This window comes from Saccostrea echinata, unplaced genomic scaffold (assembly GCF_033153115.1).
Source record: "Saccostrea echinata isolate AGI-Se365-2 ecotype Australia unplaced genomic scaffold, CSIRO_AGI_Sech_v1 ptg000029l, whole genome shotgun sequence".
Taxonomy (NCBI): Eukaryota; Metazoa; Mollusca; class Bivalvia; order Ostreida; family Ostreidae; genus Saccostrea; species Saccostrea echinata.
Genome location: NW_026889778.1, coordinates 31309374 through 31328242, shown reverse-complemented (window position 1 = coordinate 31328242; position 18869 = coordinate 31309374). Strand labels below are relative to the sequence as shown.

General features: G+C 33.4%; 1 protein-coding gene across 2 annotated transcripts in view; it reads left to right on the top strand.

The window, feature by feature from the left end:
* Positions 1 to 18869, top strand: part of LOC133195808 (neuroglian-like) — a 594903-nt gene that overhangs the window by 541158 nt on the left and 34876 nt on the right. For both annotated transcript variants that reach the window (XM_061331757.1, XM_061331758.1), the window contains exon 23: positions 4211 to 4289. In XM_061331757.1, coding sequence (XP_061187741.1) covers positions 4211 to 4289 — 79 coding nt within the window. The remainder of the gene's footprint in view (positions 1 to 4210; positions 4290 to 18869) is intronic.

Genomic DNA, 18869 nt, shown 5'->3' with positions numbered 1-18869 from the left:
AATCATGGTTTTGCTGTTCTTTAAAACGGAATTTTAAAGATGTCTAACACCCTACCCGGGGAGGGGGGGGGGGGGGGGGGGGTTGAACAAACTTGAATGTACACTACCTGAGGATGATTCCATATCAATATGACTAATTGTGGCTTTGTTGTTCTTGAGAAAAAGATTTTTTTCTATATATTCCTATATAAAACTTTGATCCCTCATTGTGGCCCCACCCTACCCCCAGGGGTCATGATTTGAACAAACTTGAAACTACACTACTTGATAATGATTCCATATCAATATGACTAATTGTGGCTTTGTTGTTCTTGAGAAGAAGATTTTTAAAGATTTTCCCTATATATTCCTATATAAAAGTTTGATCCCTCATTGTGGCCCCACCCTACCCCCAGGGGTCATGATTTGAACAAACTTACATCGACACTACCTGAGGATGATTCCATATCAATATGACTAATTGTGGCTTTGTTGTTCTTGAGAAGAAGATTTTTAAAGAAATTTCCTATATATTCCTATGTAAAACTTTGATCCCCCATTGTGGCCCCACCCTACCCCCGGGGGTCATGATTTGAACAAACTTGAATCTACACTACCTGAGGATGATTCCATATCAATATGACTAATTGTGGCTTTGTTGTTCTTGAGAAGAAGATTTTTAAAGAAATTTCCTATATATTCCTATGTAAAAATTTGATCCCCCATTGTGGCCCCACCCTACCCCCAGGGGTCATGATTTGAACAAACTTGAATCTACACTACCTGAGGATGATTCCATATCAATATGACTAATTGTGGCTTTGTTGTTCTTGAGAAGAAGATTTTTAAAGATTTTTCCCTATGTATTCTTTTGTAAAACTTTGATCCCCCATTGTGGCCCCAATCTACCCCTGGGGGGTCATGATTTGAACAAACTTGAATTTACACTATGTAATGAAGGTTTCACATAATTTTAAACTTTTCTGGCTCAATGGTTCTTGAGAAGAAGAATTTTAAAAGAAGACACCAAATTTTCACCAATTCTTAATTATCTCCCCTTGGAAGAGGATGTGGCCCTTCATTTGAACAAACTTGAACCCCCTTAACCCAAGGATGCTTTGTGGCAAGTTTGGTTGAAATTGGCCCAGTAGTTCTGGAGAAGAAGTCGAAAATGTGAAAAGTTTACAGACGGACGGACGGACAGACAGATGGACAGACAGACAACTACAGACAAAATGTGATCAGAAAAGCTCTCTTGAGCTTTCAGCTCAAGTGAGCTAAAAAGTAATTTTTTAACCACACTATCAATGTACATTGCTCTGTAGATATTTAATCCATAATACTACAGCTGTATCTATAATTCTCAGAAATACTAGTAGTTGTAACATGTACATGTATTTTTATAAAAACAAAACAAGAAAAAAACATGTTAGATATGAATATTTTGGTAATTATGTATTCAGCAGTTGGTTTTTAAAGCAACCTGGATTATCATCTTTCTATCAATGATTTGTGGTCTTTGATATAATATCAAAATGTTGCAGCGCTGTATCCGTACAGGAATGTTGCCGTATTTAGATTTAATCTTGTAGCATCATACTAAATGAATATACTTCCAACAACATTTATTTTTAAGATTAATTTAATAAATAATCAACAGTTAAGTTAAAAAATAATAATAAATATTGGAGATATTTTTTTCCAGAAAATAATGATACTTTAAACCAGTAAACCCTTACTTTCATAATCTTTTTCCCTTTAAAAAGATAAGTCCTTTCACTTTGGAGTTCCAAATGACAATGAAGTCTGAATGATGAGTAAACGCTGAACGCAAGGTGAATGCAAAGTGAACAAATGGTGAACACTAACGGTGAACGTGAGCGCACGGTGAACAGTGAACGCAAAACTGTGAACAGTGAATGAACGGTGAGCAAACAGAAAAATGGGAAGTAGAACATTTCAGGGACTGTAATTATGAGCCCTCCCTGGACCAAACTTTGATAGATGATGCATCTAGGGATGGACACTACCAGACATGCTTCAAATGCTGAATCTGACCTACATTTTCTAGATGAGTGACAAGGTTAAAGTTTTTGGAGCAGGTCCATTACCAAGTAACTATAAGTCCTACCTGGACCAAACTTTCAAGGATGATGTATCTAGGGATGGACACTACCAGACTTGCTTAGAATGCTAGATCTGACCTACATTTTCCAAATGTGTGACCTGGTTAAAGTTTTTGGAGCAGGTGCACTCCAAAGTAATTATTAGCTCTACTTGGGCCAAACTTGCATGAATGAAGCATCTAGGAATGTGCACTACCCAACCTGCCTCAGATGCTGGATCTGACCTATATTTTAGCCATACTTTAACGAACTTGACATGGATGATGTAGCTAGGGATGGACACTTCAAGACTTGTTTGGGGTGCTGAATTTTACCTATGTTTTCCAGATGAGTGAACAGCGTAATGTTTTTTGGAGTAGCTCTAATAGTATAATTATATGGTCTATTATGATTAAACTTGCATGGATAATGCATCTAAGGATGAACACTTCCAGTCTTGCATCGCATGTTGGAACTGACCTATATTTTCTTGATTAGTGAACAGATTAGAGTTTTTAGAGCAGGTCCATTTCCAATTAACTATAAGTCCTACTGAAGCCAAACTTGGATGGATATTGATCTTGGGATGCACACTAACTAGAAAAAAAATATTATGTGAGATTTGCATTACTTATAGACAACATTATTTGAGGTGAGTTTTATAATATCTGATTACCTGTTTTATCTTCTTCTGAAGAGTCACTAGACCAATTTCAACCAAACTTAGAGTAACAGTATCCTTTGGGTAAAGGGGATACAAGTTTGTTCAAACGAAGGGCCACACCCTCTTCTAAGGAGAGATAATTAAGAAATAGTAAAAATCTTCTCAAGAACCACTGGACCAGAAAAGATGAAACTTAAGTAAAAGCTTTCTTAGGTAGTGTAGAGTCAAGTTTGTTCAATTCATGATCCCCAGGGGTAGGATGGGTCCACTTTTGGGGATCAAAGTTTTACTAAGGAATACTTAGGAAAAATCTTTAAAATTCTTCTTCCTAAGAACAGTAAAATAATGATTTGAAGAGCAGAGGAAATTCTGGTCGATACAATTGAACTACTGACTATCTTTAAAAGTAAATTTCCCTTGATTTTTGTCAGTTGATCGAATTGCTGAACTTAAAAAAGAAACTTAAGAATAGTAAAATACTTTTAGGGATGCCTTTAAATTCTTCTACAATACATTTACATCAGTTACATGTATGACTCACAGTGCCAACATAATTCTAGAGACGTGGCTCTCAATTAAAGACCATATGCAGTTGTATTTATAATTTTATTAAATTTGAAATAATAGAGAGGTTAAGCAGATGACCGTGTACGTCTACGTGTACGTGTAGCTAGGGAAATCCTCTAATTTACTGCGATTTACGTCATCAGTTTTGCATACCACGTAATTCTACAAGTTGTACACAACGTGTAAATTCATAAGTACACGGAGGTAAGAACTTGTAGCCTCTTAAACTGAAATAATAGAATATAAATATTTCAGGCTGTGTTTGTTATGATGTTGAGAGTTTATTACGTACATCTATGCATCTTCTTTAATCAAAGTCATAGAATTATTTGATACAAATGGATTGTAAAGTGACTTGATGAAATGACGTTTTACACATACAGGTACACGTACAGTTTGTTTAACAGAACACAATGTTAGTTACGGGTACTTGTAAAACACTTCTAGGTTTACACGTACACATAGACGCACACGGTCAAATGCTTAACCTCTCTATTATTTAAAAATACAACTATCAGTTATACGGGTTGTGTGGATGTGTGAAAACAAATTATTTGTCTTTGTTCTTTCATGCGTAGAGTCCAGCAAGGGTCTAGGCGATAACAAATTATTGATTATGCAAGGTGAAGCAAGACTAAGTGCCCTAATTAAGAGATTATTAAGTGCTCTGCCTTAAAAATTGAAAGACAGTAGTTTCAGTTATGTTCTGATTTTCTGATTATCACAGATCATACTGTGTCACAAAAATTTTTACAGTGTCGCATGCATAAAATCTGAATCTTTACCATGTCGGAGAAAATTTTACTGTGTCAGGGCTGACACAGTAAAACAGCTCATGGAGAACCCTGTATAGTATTCATAAATATTTTCTTTAACATTTATTTGTTACTTGCAGTACAAGAGAGAGAAAATTTACATGGTATCAAAAATGAAGAAATGAAGAAACCTATACCAAAAGGAGGCTTTGATGAAAAGTGAGTTTTTATAATATATTTTCAATTTCAACAAACTGATTAATAACTTCAGCAGTGGTCTATCACTGTAAATGGGAGTATTTACAATCTATTACATAAAATTCATAAATTAGTAGTAAACATGATATGCTTGGGGGGTGGGGGGGATGGGAGGGGGGGCTGCAGCAATACAGCAAAATCTATCAGAATAATTTACTGTTGATACTGAAAAATGAATGTAAAAGGTGTTGATATGTGGGAGGATATTTACACAATTTTTTTTCTAGGGTATTAAAGGTATAATTACCCCCAAGTGTAAATTTCCACATTTACAGTAATTGTATTAAAACGGTTTATCATTCATCTTGTTTTTAATAGTTGACAAGTTTTTTAGCTCACCTCAACGAAGTTGGGGGAGCTTGTGTAATACCCTCGGTGTCAACAGTATTTGGAGCAGTTTTCTTTTCAAGTACTTCTATGCCCTATATTAATCAGAGATGCATGGAGGATGCTTGTATTGTGTTTCATTGTACCAGTCAAGGTTTCAGATGCTGCAATTTTAGGTAAAGAATGACCAGATTAATGTTTTTGGAGCAGGTTAAAGTTTTTGGAGCAGATCTCACTTCCAAGTTACTAGAAGCCCTATATTGACCAAACTTGCATGGATGATACATCTAAGGATGTACACTACTGGGCTTGCTTTGGATGCTGGATCTGACCTAATATTCCAGAGGAATGACCAGGTTAAAGTTTTTGGAGCAGATCTCATTTCCAAGTAACTAGAAGGCCTATCTGAACCAAACTTGCATGGATGATGAATCAAGGGATGAACACTCTTAAACTTTGCTTCAGATGCTGGATTTGACTTACATTTTCTGGATGCAAGATTTTTGCAAAGTTATATGCTGAGGTCACAATAGCTGTATTAGCTTCCAGGGCTCATACTGATTATTTGTTTGTTTATTGTTGTTTAACATCCCTCTTGAGAATTTTTCACTCATATGGAGATGCCACCACTTGCCGGTGGAGAGCTGCAAATTTTAACCTACACTCGGCACTCAGGGCCACAGAGCAGTGAGGGATCTTTTTTGTCCCAGCACCTACTGCGACACAGGACCTCGGTTTTTGTTGTCTCATCCGAAGGACCGGTCTCCACGTCCCACAGTGGGATTCAAACCCGCGACGTAAGGATCAACTCCTTACTCCGCGACTCTAGAGCAAATGCTCTAACCACTGGGCCATGTGGGCTCATACTGATCCTGCAGGTCTGATATGGATCTGCAGGGCTGATACAGATTTATATCACACCCCTAGTAGATTAAACCTTTAAAAAAATATTTGTGATAATACACCTATTTTTATTTTGTTCACATTCTCCTAATTTTAAATGACTGTTCTTTGATATAATAAGCTACATGTAATTGTCAGTGCATGGTAATTTATTTGTATTTTTCTCAAGTTGATGTGTGCTGTATTTTATAGTATGTAATAAAGATAATAAAACAATAACATTTTCCACACCATAACCTGTATCAGCCCTTGAGAAATATCAGCCCTTGGGCCTTTGGCCCTCAGGCTGATGGTGGTGTCTCAGGCTGATAAAGGATGTGATATGGAAAAGGGGATGTTTTATTCTCTATATATTGAGCTGATTTTAATATACAAGTCCACCTTGATAATATCGATTCTGTACCACTTTATCTTTGTTGGAATTACAAACTTTCTAGGGAACCAGATTACTGTATAGGGGGAAAATAACTCGTGGTGTTAATATTCGCTATATTCACGGTATTAATAAATCCGTGAAATCAAGAAACAGTGGATAACTAAGTTTTCAATGACCTCCATTTTTTTTTAAATTTGAGAATATACTACTATAGGTATATATATGTACATGCAGCACATGGCCATTCAGTAATTACGAATAGCAATTATCAATTAATTATTTCAATTATCATGCTTTACTTTAATTCAAATCAGCAGATAATAACCTGTAATCATTGTAAAAAAGCTGTTTTACTAGCCAACGCTAAATGTTTCATCAATCAGAACACATGGGTCATGGGTTTTGATAACCCCTGCGTAACTAACGTTACTAAGTGTATTTATTACGTGCATTATCATGCATATTACTTTTTATCAACATTTTGGCTTTAAAAATATTATTCAAATAACTATCGAAGGTATGGAAGGATATTATTTCGTCGACCTACTTTAACACATTTATTATCGTCCAGTTGTTTTTCGCTCTGATGTGATATCCCTTCGGAAATAAGATCTTGGGATGTACATGCACTCATCGTAATAGAATATAGGAAAGTCATTAAATATATCGGCACTTTGTTTAATCTTCAATTAATTACTAAATAAAATCTAAACATTTTAAATAAACCTGCCCTGTTATTGTTCGTGAAGTGAATACATAACGCTTATTAATGTCGTTCTAGCTATGATATGGATTAAACAGATAAAGACAAGGTAATTTTTATTACTGAGTATATACCAATATCGCGAATTCAACCAACTGCGATCATGTCAGAGGAGAGGAAAATGCAAAAATTACAACCCGTGAAATTAATCCTCTATACAGTATACTTGCATGTATCAGTTAGGGATTAGTATTGCATATGTGATGCTCTCATATTACTTGTTCACCTTTTAGTGGCTTGGACAGACAAAACATATACTAAATTTTGGTTAGCTTGCTAGATAAGTCTTTCATTGATATTATTTTGAGAACTCATCAACACAAGTCATTTGGACTGATTGTAAGAGAGATCCCCCAGACATTCAAATTTTCTACTGGTTTGACTGACATATTAGGAAAACTATATTCCGTTGGTTGCAAAATGAAGTTTTTTATTTAATGTGCATATGTATATATAAGTCAATAACTTTCATATATTTTAGCTCACCTGAACCAAATGTTCAATTGAGCATTTCTAATCACCTGATTTCAAGCTAATTTGTTTGTTCGTCTGTTAACTGTTCACATTTCTGGCTTCTCCAGAGCCACCAGACCAATTTCAACTAACATTTCTACAATGCATCCTTGGGTAAAGGGAGTTAAAATTTTTTTCAAATGAAAGGTCATGCCCTATTAAAATAGGGTACAGTTAAGAAAATCCAAAAACAGCATGGGTTTATGAAATTATCTTCATTTCTAGGAACAAGGACCAGAAAAGACGAAACTTGAACATGAAATTTAAAACATCCTGACATAGAGTAGATTCTAGATTATTCAGATCTTGGCCCTCGAGGGAAGGGTGGGTCCATGATAGGAAGTAAAAGTTATACATAGGAATATATAGAAGAAATCAGGGCCATGATTAGTGATATTATCTTGAGCATCCTCAGGTAGTGTAGATACAAGCATGTTCAAATACTGTTCTTTTGGGGGGGGGGGGGGCATAATAGATCAAAATTTTTCAAAATAAATAGGAAAAATCTTTGAAATCGAAGTGTAATGTACATTGATGAATATCTAATATTTGTAAACAAGACTTTAACATTAGGTTTCAATTTCACAATTATTTATTTCAATTCAGCCATATAAAGTAAAAAATTTCAAGTGCTGCACAACTGAAAATCAAAGCACAAAATCCTGCTCTGCTACTCTAAGTTGAATTTTTAGTGAGTATCAAAGAATGAGTGGACTTAAAAATCCTCAAAAGTTTAGGTTGAAGTTTAATAAGTTATTTACATATTTCCATAATACAAATCACAAATACAAAATGTATTTTAACTGTGTGTTCTCATTACATGTATGAATATGAATATAAGAAATTCTTTTCAAGGAAAACCAACAAAAAATCTAAGACAAGGAACCCAAATTTTTTAAGCTCACCTGAGCCGAAAGCTCAAATCACATTTTGTCTGCAGTTCATTTGTCCATCTGGCTGTCTGTCTATCTGTCTGTAAACTTTTCACATTTTCGACTTCTTCTCCAGAACCACTGGTCCAATTTCAACAAGACTTGCCACAAAGGATCCTTGGATGAAGGAGATTCAAGTTTCTTCAGATGAAGAGCCACACCATCTTTTAAGAAGAGTTAATTAAGAATTAAAAGAAAATTTGGTTGCATCTTTAAAAAATCTTCTTCTCAAGAACCATTGGGCCAAAAAACTTTAAACTTATTTGAAACCTTCATTACATAGTGTACATTCAATTTTTTTTCAAATCATGACCCCCAGGGGTAGAATGGGGCCACAGTGGGTGATCAAAGTTTTACAGAAGAATATATAGGAAAAAATCTTGAAAAATCTTCTTCATAAGTACAACAAAGCCATGATTAGTCATATTAATATGGAAGCATCTTCAGGTAGTGTAGATTCAAGTTTGTTTAAATCATGACCCCAAGGGTAGGGTTGGTCCACAATGGGAGATCAAAGTTTTACATAGAAATAAATAGGAAAAATCTGCTGATGAAGAAGAACAAGGCCATATTGGGTGCAGCCCACTAATTGTTTTCCCAAAGGCAGCAATGTTAACGTTTCTTCACATAGCAATGTCCCTAATTTTCGTTCAGCAGTGATTGACCCCTCAAATTAAAGCACATCAAGTTGTCTTTCCTTGGTTAAAATCTCGAGGTGGCATGTCAGATTCGTTTTCCGGCAAAATGCGTCTGTCTGCGTTAACCTCTGAAAATGAAAGTGAAAGTAGGGGAATTCCAGACTTCTCACTGGTGTTATAATACATAAAATAATTCTGCTGATCTTCTTGATAAATTACATCTGCCAAGCTTTTTTGCAAGGGAACATACTCCTTATCAACATGTATGAGACTCAGTTTAATACATTATCACAGTTTTTTTTATTCAGGTCTGCAAATTAAGGAACTTGTAATTTTTTCTGCACTACTTTCTTCCCCTACCGATTCTAAAAATAATTAGAGGTATGTACCCTATTGACTCAGGTGAGCATTGTGGACCATTGGCCTCTTGTTTTTAATATCAATAGATAATGAGGGTCACACTAATTTCTTCAATGTGTTGCTACACAGTCAGTGCATGCTTAATTGGTTGTTCCTAAGAAAACTGTAGTTGGATACATGTATTCAACAACATAATGCCATATCAAAAGGAAATGAAGTGGAAAAACTTAAGCTTATACTTTTAAATTTTTACAGAAAACATGTTCAAAACAAAGTTGTGGCTTCCATTGTTATGACTGTCAACCTTGATTTTGCTTCGATTGACCTGTTGAATATTACAGTTCATCACGTGATGTCCAGCAGCAAGTGTACTTGTGAATACAATTATTCTTAAACATTACTTCATTCTAATTCAGATCTGAAAGCATGTTTGGTTGGTCTGCCCATTTGCAGAACTCAGTAAATCTGCTGTAATAACTCTGTTATAATTTTTGTGTCCTTACAATAATTACTAGAAAAATCCTTAAAGAGAGAGAGATGTTTAAATCATGACCATCAGGGATAGGGTGGACCACAATGGACAATCAAAAGTTATGCATGGGAATACATTGAAAAAATCTTTTAATATCTACTTCTTAAGAACAACAAAACCACAATTGACAATATGGAAGCAAAGTTTTACATAGGAATACATAGGAAAAATCTTCAAAAATCTTCTTTTCAAGAACAGTAAAGCCATGATTGGTCATATCTATATGCAAGCATCCTCAGGTAGTGAAGTTCAAGTTTGTTCAAATCATGACCCCCTGGGGTACAGTGCTGCTATCCTATAAGTTGACAATCCTATCCTATCCTATCGTGAATCCTGCATCCACAATCCTATCCTGTGATTTCAGTCTAATCCTATCCTATCCTATCCTGCTACTTTCAGTTTTTTAATATTTAGGAGTTGATTTGTCAAAACGAAAAAAAAAAATAAAATGACCATCACATAAAAATCAGTTATAATTGTGGATTTTATTTAATATGTTTAAATGATAAATATAATCGAGATCGACGTCCATTAATTCCCGACACCCCGCACGAATTAATTTTCGAGTACCCAGTTAAAATGTAAACAAAGGGACTGTATTAAATCATAGGCAAGTACTGATCTAGCGAATGTGTAAAGAAGGTAAGCTTTCAAAATAATTATAGAAAAAAAAATATAATCCAACTTTATTTTGATTTAATTTCACATACTAACGATGATCGAGAGACGTCACGGTATTTGCAATTTCTTTTCGAATTTATACACTTTGATAAATAAATGGGGTTAGAGAGGGGAAATCGTGGAAAAGGGGGGGGGGGGGGTAGGGGGGGAAACGACAACTAAGACTTCAGATACTTTTCTAATGTTATGATTATTAATAAGTAGACTAAACGAACAAAATTTAAGCTCTTTAAGAGCCATTCTCTGTAACGACTTGAACTTTTATATAGAAGCTGTGGCACGCATAGTCTCAGAATTTCTCCAAACTCTCTATGATAAAAGTCTTTGATACCGTAAACTCAAATCAGGCAGAAATTGGTTGCTACGTGACATGGTTACCATGGCAACACGTCCTAAAGTTTGAAAAATGGCATTTTTCAACATGTTCAGAGTCCCACAGTTAACGTTTGCAGCAAAGCAAACAAGTGGTAATGATTGTTTCTGAAAGTTGAAGGCCTGATGTCTTAAATGCATGATAAACATGTTTGGTAAATCAACTATTACATACGTTACTATGGAAACAAAGTATTCAAAAGTAATAATTTTGCTCATTTAATTTTATAACGTCATACACTTAAGAATAAAAAAAAATTATAGGTTGAAATATAAGCAAATAATAGACAAAAGATCATTGTTACATATACCATGGAAGAAATATGATATTTCTTATAGGTTGGCAATGGTTGCCATGGTTTTTATACCAAGAAGGGATTTTAAATTTACTCTCTTAGAGATTAAATCTAATCCTATCTTTTTAAAAAGCATATTTCTATATAACTAATGATCAATTTTTAAAGATGTTCATGTGATCCTAATTCTCACATTTCAAAAAATGCAATTTCAATTCTTTAAATAGAGCGTTGCTATGGAAATAAGCTGAAAAAATATGCATAAAAATCTGAAAAATATTCTGTTTCCTTGGATACGTACCCTTGTATGTAGATTCCCAAAACTTTTATGATTGGTAATTATGAACAACTAACCTGACTTTCAATTTTGACTGCCACCCAATCTCTAACTGGATGCAAAAAGCTGGAACATAGGGTTTAATATTGATATAAAATTTACAAAATCGAACATTTTCCCTTCTTGGTTACCATAGCAACAGTGTTGTATTTTTCAACAAACGTTATCAATATATGATATTCAACTTTAGTTTTACCAGATAAGTACTATTCAAGGTGAGTCAAATAATATGTTTTTTGAATAAAAGGTAAGTAAATTCCTAAGGCAGCAAATAAATATCACTTTAAACAACTGGTACATTGTTTCCATGGTTACACTGCAAAGTAACAATTAATCCCAATTTTTCTTATGTTATCGGTGTGGCAAGGTCCTAAGGATATATATGTGCCAGTCATGAAATTTATTGTTTTTCCTGAAGAAAGTAGCATTAACCCAATCTTAGCAACACATTTTGGATGGTTACACTGTGTTACCATGGCAACCATGAAAGTTATTTTTAGAATAATATTGCCAATACCTAATTACTTAAGGTCAAATATTTTTATTGTTTTTTCTTAGGTTGTTGATTGAGTTTGATCATTTAACACCTATCATTAGTGAATATTGAGCGTTTTTCTGCATTTTTCAGCATCTAAAATGTATTCCAAATGTACCCATGGTTACCACTTACTTAGAGATAAATTCTAAATAGTTTCTTTATAGCATAAATGGCAACAAGGTGTCAGGTTTTGGGGAGAATGGTTTGTTTGTTATTCTTATTCTTTATTAAGGCTTAATAAAAATTCAAAGTAGCTGAAAATCTCAATTTTTTCAACTTTTCTGGCTGTTACCATGGCAACCAAGACACATAGCAACGAAATTTTATTTGATATATGTTTCTGGTGTCAAGTTGTAATAATGGGCAAAGTTTCATCAAAATCGGTGACCATGCGTGGCAAAGAAGTTTAAGTGGTTACAGAGAATCGCTATTAATTATGGGAATCAGACTATTAATGTCTATACCTTCATGCGGGGAAGGTACAACACTGTATAATAACCGTACCCGTTGAAAATACAATTTCTCTACACATACTAAATAATGAAAAAAGGAGGATATGTTGGATGTTTTAACAGTTATGTTTCATGTAAAATTTATGCAAAACTATTTTTTCCTAAACTGTAAACTGAGCACCATGAAAAATAATACATGTATATATACATGTACCTAACTTAGATTTGATTCATACTCATGTAAATCCAGAAAGAAGATACATGTATGACAAGACCATAAACCGAGGACAGACATTTAGAATATCTTGACTTTTATTTATTAAACATGTAAAAAATAATTTAAATGTATAATTAAAATTTGCTTTAAAAATTTGCTTTTTAAAACAAGTTATTCTTGTTTGAGATGTTAAGTTCATCATTGTTTGAATTTGAATATTTTACAAACATGCAAAAACTTTATGTTTGCTAAATAAAAATCAAGATATTCAAAATGTTAAATTTTCTTATTTCACTTCACTTTGTTTTTAGTTTATGGTCAGTTCAGTGTCATACAAATGTATCTCAATAACCATATTTTTATGAGTGAGAATTCAATTTATGTTTAACAGAAAACATTTTCATATCTTCATAGTCAGATAAATTGACAGCAATAATTATTGCAGTGAACACACACATATTCCTTCGATTTCTTTCTTATAAAACATGTATATGAATTCACAGTAGTTTCAGTATTTATAAGACATATTTAAGTAAATTTTGTTTTTGACCTTGACATTTGATCTTGAATGTTATTCAGGGTCTAAATGAGGAACAAAAATGCTTGACCAAGTTGACAATATTTATTCAGGGTAATTGCCTCTTCAGTGTTAAATATATATATTTTGGGCCAAATAAATCTCATCTACAATTTTATTTATTTATCTACAATGTATAACAATTGAATGTTCCATTATGAGACAAATTCATCAAAGTATACATGTATATCATTGCCAAGCTCACAGATACATGTACATGAAATCTGTTTAAATTTAAGTTTATCAATGTCTTTTTTCTAATTGAATGATGTTTTACATGCATATGATTTCACCTGCTTGTCTGTCACTCAAATTGAATTTTAAATGTCAAAGTTTGTGTCAAAGAGCTAGTCATAAGTAACCGAACAGTTTCAAAATTGTCAACAATGCACAGAAAACAAATACTTCACACACCGATCTCCTTAATAAAAACATCATGATTTCAGACTCTAGGGGGCTCTTGTACAGTGGTTTGAACATCTTTCATATTTATTCCAGCAGCAGATGAGATGAACTGCAATATGTACATCAGCAAATATGCAGGATCATCCTAAAAAAAAAACAAACAATTATTATCATGATTATAACAATATATATACATGTAGATTGTGCAATTTTGTCATATACATTATACATTAAAACTGTATTTTATTGTGATTATCTTTCTCATTTCATGTACGACTGGCTGAATTTTACCTTTTTTCTCTCCCAGATTAATGTATTTCAAGAAATCAAGCAAACTCGAATCTTATACTGCAACTTCACAGTCATATCTTAATTAAACAATCATAATTTACTTGTAAATTGTAATTCATTTCATCTCATCAACTTGTTAACTAGTATGAGTACATTTGTTTGTTTTTTTTTTCTCTATTTTGAATTTTTCTGCTTGTATTAATCTATTTATGTTTTTTGTTTGTTTTCTTCTTTGCTTAAAATTTGAATAAGAAAAAATTATGAAAATACATAAAACATGATGATGACCATGATGACCAGAACAATAACATATTGTTTTCAGTTTTACTCTTTTTTTTTTTAAAAGAAGAAAAATCACTTATTCAGAGAATCTACAGAAACTTCATCTCAACTCAGATAATGATCTGTATGTATTATACTGATACCCATGCATAAACACGTTAATAATCATACCTACTTTTTAAATGTAAAATCCTTTTTCCTCACAAAATATTTTGATGAGGGCAGGCAAAACCAAGTATCATTCTCTGCAATGAATAATAATGAATGATTAATTTATAATTCATAACCCAGAATAGGTCATACATACAATGTACATGTAAGTGCTGAGTTGGCTTATAATACAATTTAAACAGTAGCATAAGAAATGATTCTGTCTTTAATTTATTATAATTGCACTCAAATTAAAAAAAAAAAATTAAACCACAGTAGGGCAATAATATAGTAATAACTAACTGAAAAAGGCATAATACATCTTATTGTTTTAGAACACACTGAATCATGACAGAGTATTTGTAAATTTTTAACCCCCTCCCTTTCCTACACTACCTATTTTTCCACACCCGATTTTTGTCTATATTATAATAGAATAAAATTTTGATAGCTCAAGTCATTATAACATTGTTTAAAGGGGGGAAATGTATAAACATGCACAGATATAAAGTGTGTAGTATACTTACATGTTCTTGCACCAAACAACTGCGATATCGATCTGTTCAAGTCCGCCGTTGGCGGTTTGTGTAGAATTCTCCAGACAAACAGAGCACATTTAACACAGTTACATGTTATTGAATTTTAAAACACGTAGGAATTGGCTTAATCATCTAAACATGCTGAAGAAAATAAGATCTCTTGATGTCCGAATACATGCGAAGATTCTTCCGGTGATCGTTCACGGTTAAATCGTACGCAATGTCACTCGAAGTTAATTATTAATTTGTGTTAAAATAAACAAAATATGTTTATATTCTATCGTAATTTTATAAATATTTCTTTTGTAAACGTTTTAAAACATATTCCGTTTTTGTAATTAATTCTGAAATATGAATCAACCTTTACTCGAATCTGATTGGCTGTAGGATACAGGATAGGATAGGATAGGATTGGATTAACTACTATATGTTTCTATCGTGAATCCTCAATCCTAAATCCTATCCAAACCCATCCCATGTCAACTTGTGGGATAGCAGCACTGTAGGGTGGGGCCACAATGGGTGATCAATGTTTTACATATTAGGAATACATAGGAAAAATCTTTAAAAATCTTCTTCTCAAGAACAGCAAAGCCATGATTGGTCATATTTATATGCAAGCATCCTCAGGTAGTGTAGATTCAAATTTGTTCAAATCATTACCCCTGGGGGTAGGGTGGGGCCACAATGGGGGGATCAAAGTTTTACATAGGAAAAATCAGCAACGGCCATTTTGTGTCATATTACAGTCAATTCTCGATAAACCACCACCTTTTGTTATTTAGAAATCATGATGGTATAACTAGTTTGGCGATGAATTGAATTCTGCCATATTAGTGGAAACAGGGTTACCGTTCCTTCATACAATAGAGTTACATGTATCTTTCTTATGTTTGAAATACACAGTTACCTTACTTGAGAGAAACACTATAAAACGTGTCGTATTTCTTTATTTTCGTAACATTTTAAAAACACATGAAAGAAAAATTTAAAAGACTTTTTTTAATGATAAAAACAACCAAAATCATAAAAAAGGAGATGTACAGGCATGTAAAACGAACCATTGTCATGTCATTCAAAATAACTTTCCAGTGTAGATTGTTTTAATCTTGCGACGGTGGCCTTTAAAATGAATTCTTGAATATAAAAACATTTTTCTAACACATCTTCATTGTTGAAACCCTCACAAAAACGCGTAACAATTTCTAAAGACTCTTTTGCTTCATTGAAGTGGGAAAAGTAGAGCCACTATCGTCATCATTCGACTCGTCAGCACAGGTAGTTTCATCCGATCTAGAGATAGAATCCAAGATCATGTCATCAATTAACGTTTCGCAGCTGACAACATTCTTGTCAAGTCCCATAAACTCTGCAACTGTTCACTGCATATCATCATCAATGTCCAATCTGCGATATGCCTCAGATATCAGATCTGGAAATTCGCTGTTCTGTGAGTCGGCAGTTGTTGTTAAATTATGACCATTGTGATCGTTCTCTGTCAGTCTGCTATGACGCCAACAGTTCTGAATCGTCGTCAGGCTAACTTCACCCCAAGCTGGTTTTACGAATCGTATTGCTTTGTCAAGAGGAACTATCAGTGGTAGACCCTCATCAATACACTGCATAAGATGTTCCACATAAAGAGTAGAATTAAAATCTTTGAAACATCTAGGTTGTAAGGATTTCCCAATGACGAATGGCTTCAATTTGTCAGTTCCATCTGCATTACACATCAGAGCTATAGTTATGCGATCCTTTGCTTTTTTAGTGCCCTTCAAATGTTCACTTGTGCAGAGAGAGCGATCAGGTAACATTCGATAAAACAAACCTGTTTCATTAATGTTATAAATGTCTTTCAAATCATAATTCTGTTAAATTATAACCCCATTAGTCTTAGTAAAGATCACAATATGGGTTATGGGTTCTTCATGGGAATAAAAAGGGGAGGGGGAATAAAATGTGTAAATAATCTTCCTCTGAAGAACAGCTGGGCCATGGTGACTCAAGTGAGCACTTCAGCCATGGGCCTCTTGTTTTGTGGCAACAGATGACCTAAATGATTTATATCATCATAGATAAGACATAAAATATATACAGAAATCCATGAAAAAGGAATAAAATAAATATCAGTCAAAAGTTGGTCAGATGTCTTGCTTTGCAAAAACACTTGTCAAGTATGTAGATCAAGACTATAGCTGCTAATTATTCCACTGGCTACAGATGCTAGAGAACAGATCACTAATCTTGCTGCCAGTTTTCCCTGCGTAGCTGCTAGGCTAGGATATTTAAGATCAAAGTGATAGATTGTGCCATATACCATTAACGTAAATCTGGAAATCTTTACATGGATTTATTTTTGCAAATCTATGTCAAAAAGCTGTTAATTAATTTTTACGTTCCAAAATTTTGCGAATTGTCATTGGCACTAAAATTTCTTGATTTCAGGTTTAGCCGTACTGCTTCCACATTGTTTACCATATTCATTTGCTTCAAAAGGGAGAGTGCCCACTGCCGAGTTATTCCATTGCAACCCCCCCCCCCCCCATTTCCTGTTTACAGCGTTCTGTCTTCACTAACACAACCCCTTTTGCTATGGCATAGATTATTCGACTATTTATTATACCACCCGCATCTCTAATTTATGTCACTAACTCCTGCACTTTCTTGTCCAGGTTTCCCCGAGCATTAATGGCCGACCCTATTTTATTCTTGGAAGTTCATCAATTTCAAGATTTAATTTTCTTTTTCGGACAGAAGTGTAAGTTTTTTCCGGTTTTGAACAGTAGATTTCTTTAAATTCAATTCACGAAAATGTTTTCAAGTTTTTGGTGTTCCATGCTGGTTAGCATATTTTGCCACTTTGGCTCAAATTTCCTCACTTAGTATCATAAACGACCTTCTCCTTTGTTTCGTCAGGGTTTCCTTATACACATTAACAATCTGTTGTGCAAGGGATTCATTGTTAGACAAAACAACTGGCCTCTCTTTCTTGGAGAAATAATTTAAAAGAGACATTGCCTGTCAAACCATCGGACGATATTGAATGTAGTGAAGGCACTCTCCACACACAGATTATCGTGGGTAATTAGCTTGTAGTATAAACAGGTTTCTTAAAATGACCACTGCTTACGTTCACCAGGTAAAATTAGACACCAGCTGTTAGCAAAATTTTTGTTTACATTTTTGTTGTTGATTTATTTTTAAGAAAAATATTTTTGTGAATGCAATGCAAGCGCAAATTGGCTAAAAATATATCTACAGTAAAAAATTTCCAGATTTACGGTATTTATGAACAAATGTTGACAATAGTGTTTCAGAATCGGACGGAAAACACTATCGATTATCGAATCGAATCGGAAACACCATTTCGATTCATAATCGAAAATAATTGGACATTTCAGATTACTTATGTTTCTTTTTATTTACATAATTAAAAGCCCTGTATTATGTTTTATAGTTATAGGCACTAGTGTCTAAATATAACTGATAAGTAAAAATGTAGGCCTGTATTTAAGTTTTAATGAATCTGCTGATATTTTACTATATTTATTAAAGGAAAGAATTACACTTACTTAAATTTCAGTCCAATACAAAGGAATTTTAGTTTTATATTATTATTAAACTGATAACTATGTAAACAAAGTGCTTCATTCGTTATGACATTAATCATGTTTATACTAAACTACTGATAAGATGATAAATTAATTTGTTTAAAAATTTTGATTTTTCAAAAGATAAATTTTCTTCTTTTTTTTTTTTTAATTTATTCCTGTTTATATAAAGAACAGTTCAACAAATTGTCTATCTTCTTAATGTTAATCATATTTGAATCTATCAGTTTATTCAGAGAAATAATTTAAATTGTATACACAGCCAGGGACCTATATACTAGTATATAGGTCCCTGACACAGCATATGGGTATGCACAATAAAAATACCAATACTTCTTGTGCATTCGTTTTATAGAATAAAAAAAAAACACTAGTTTTGTGTTTCACTTCTGACTGACCTATAATTGTTTAAACTGTAAAAAAAAATAATACACAGAATGTGAGTGGAA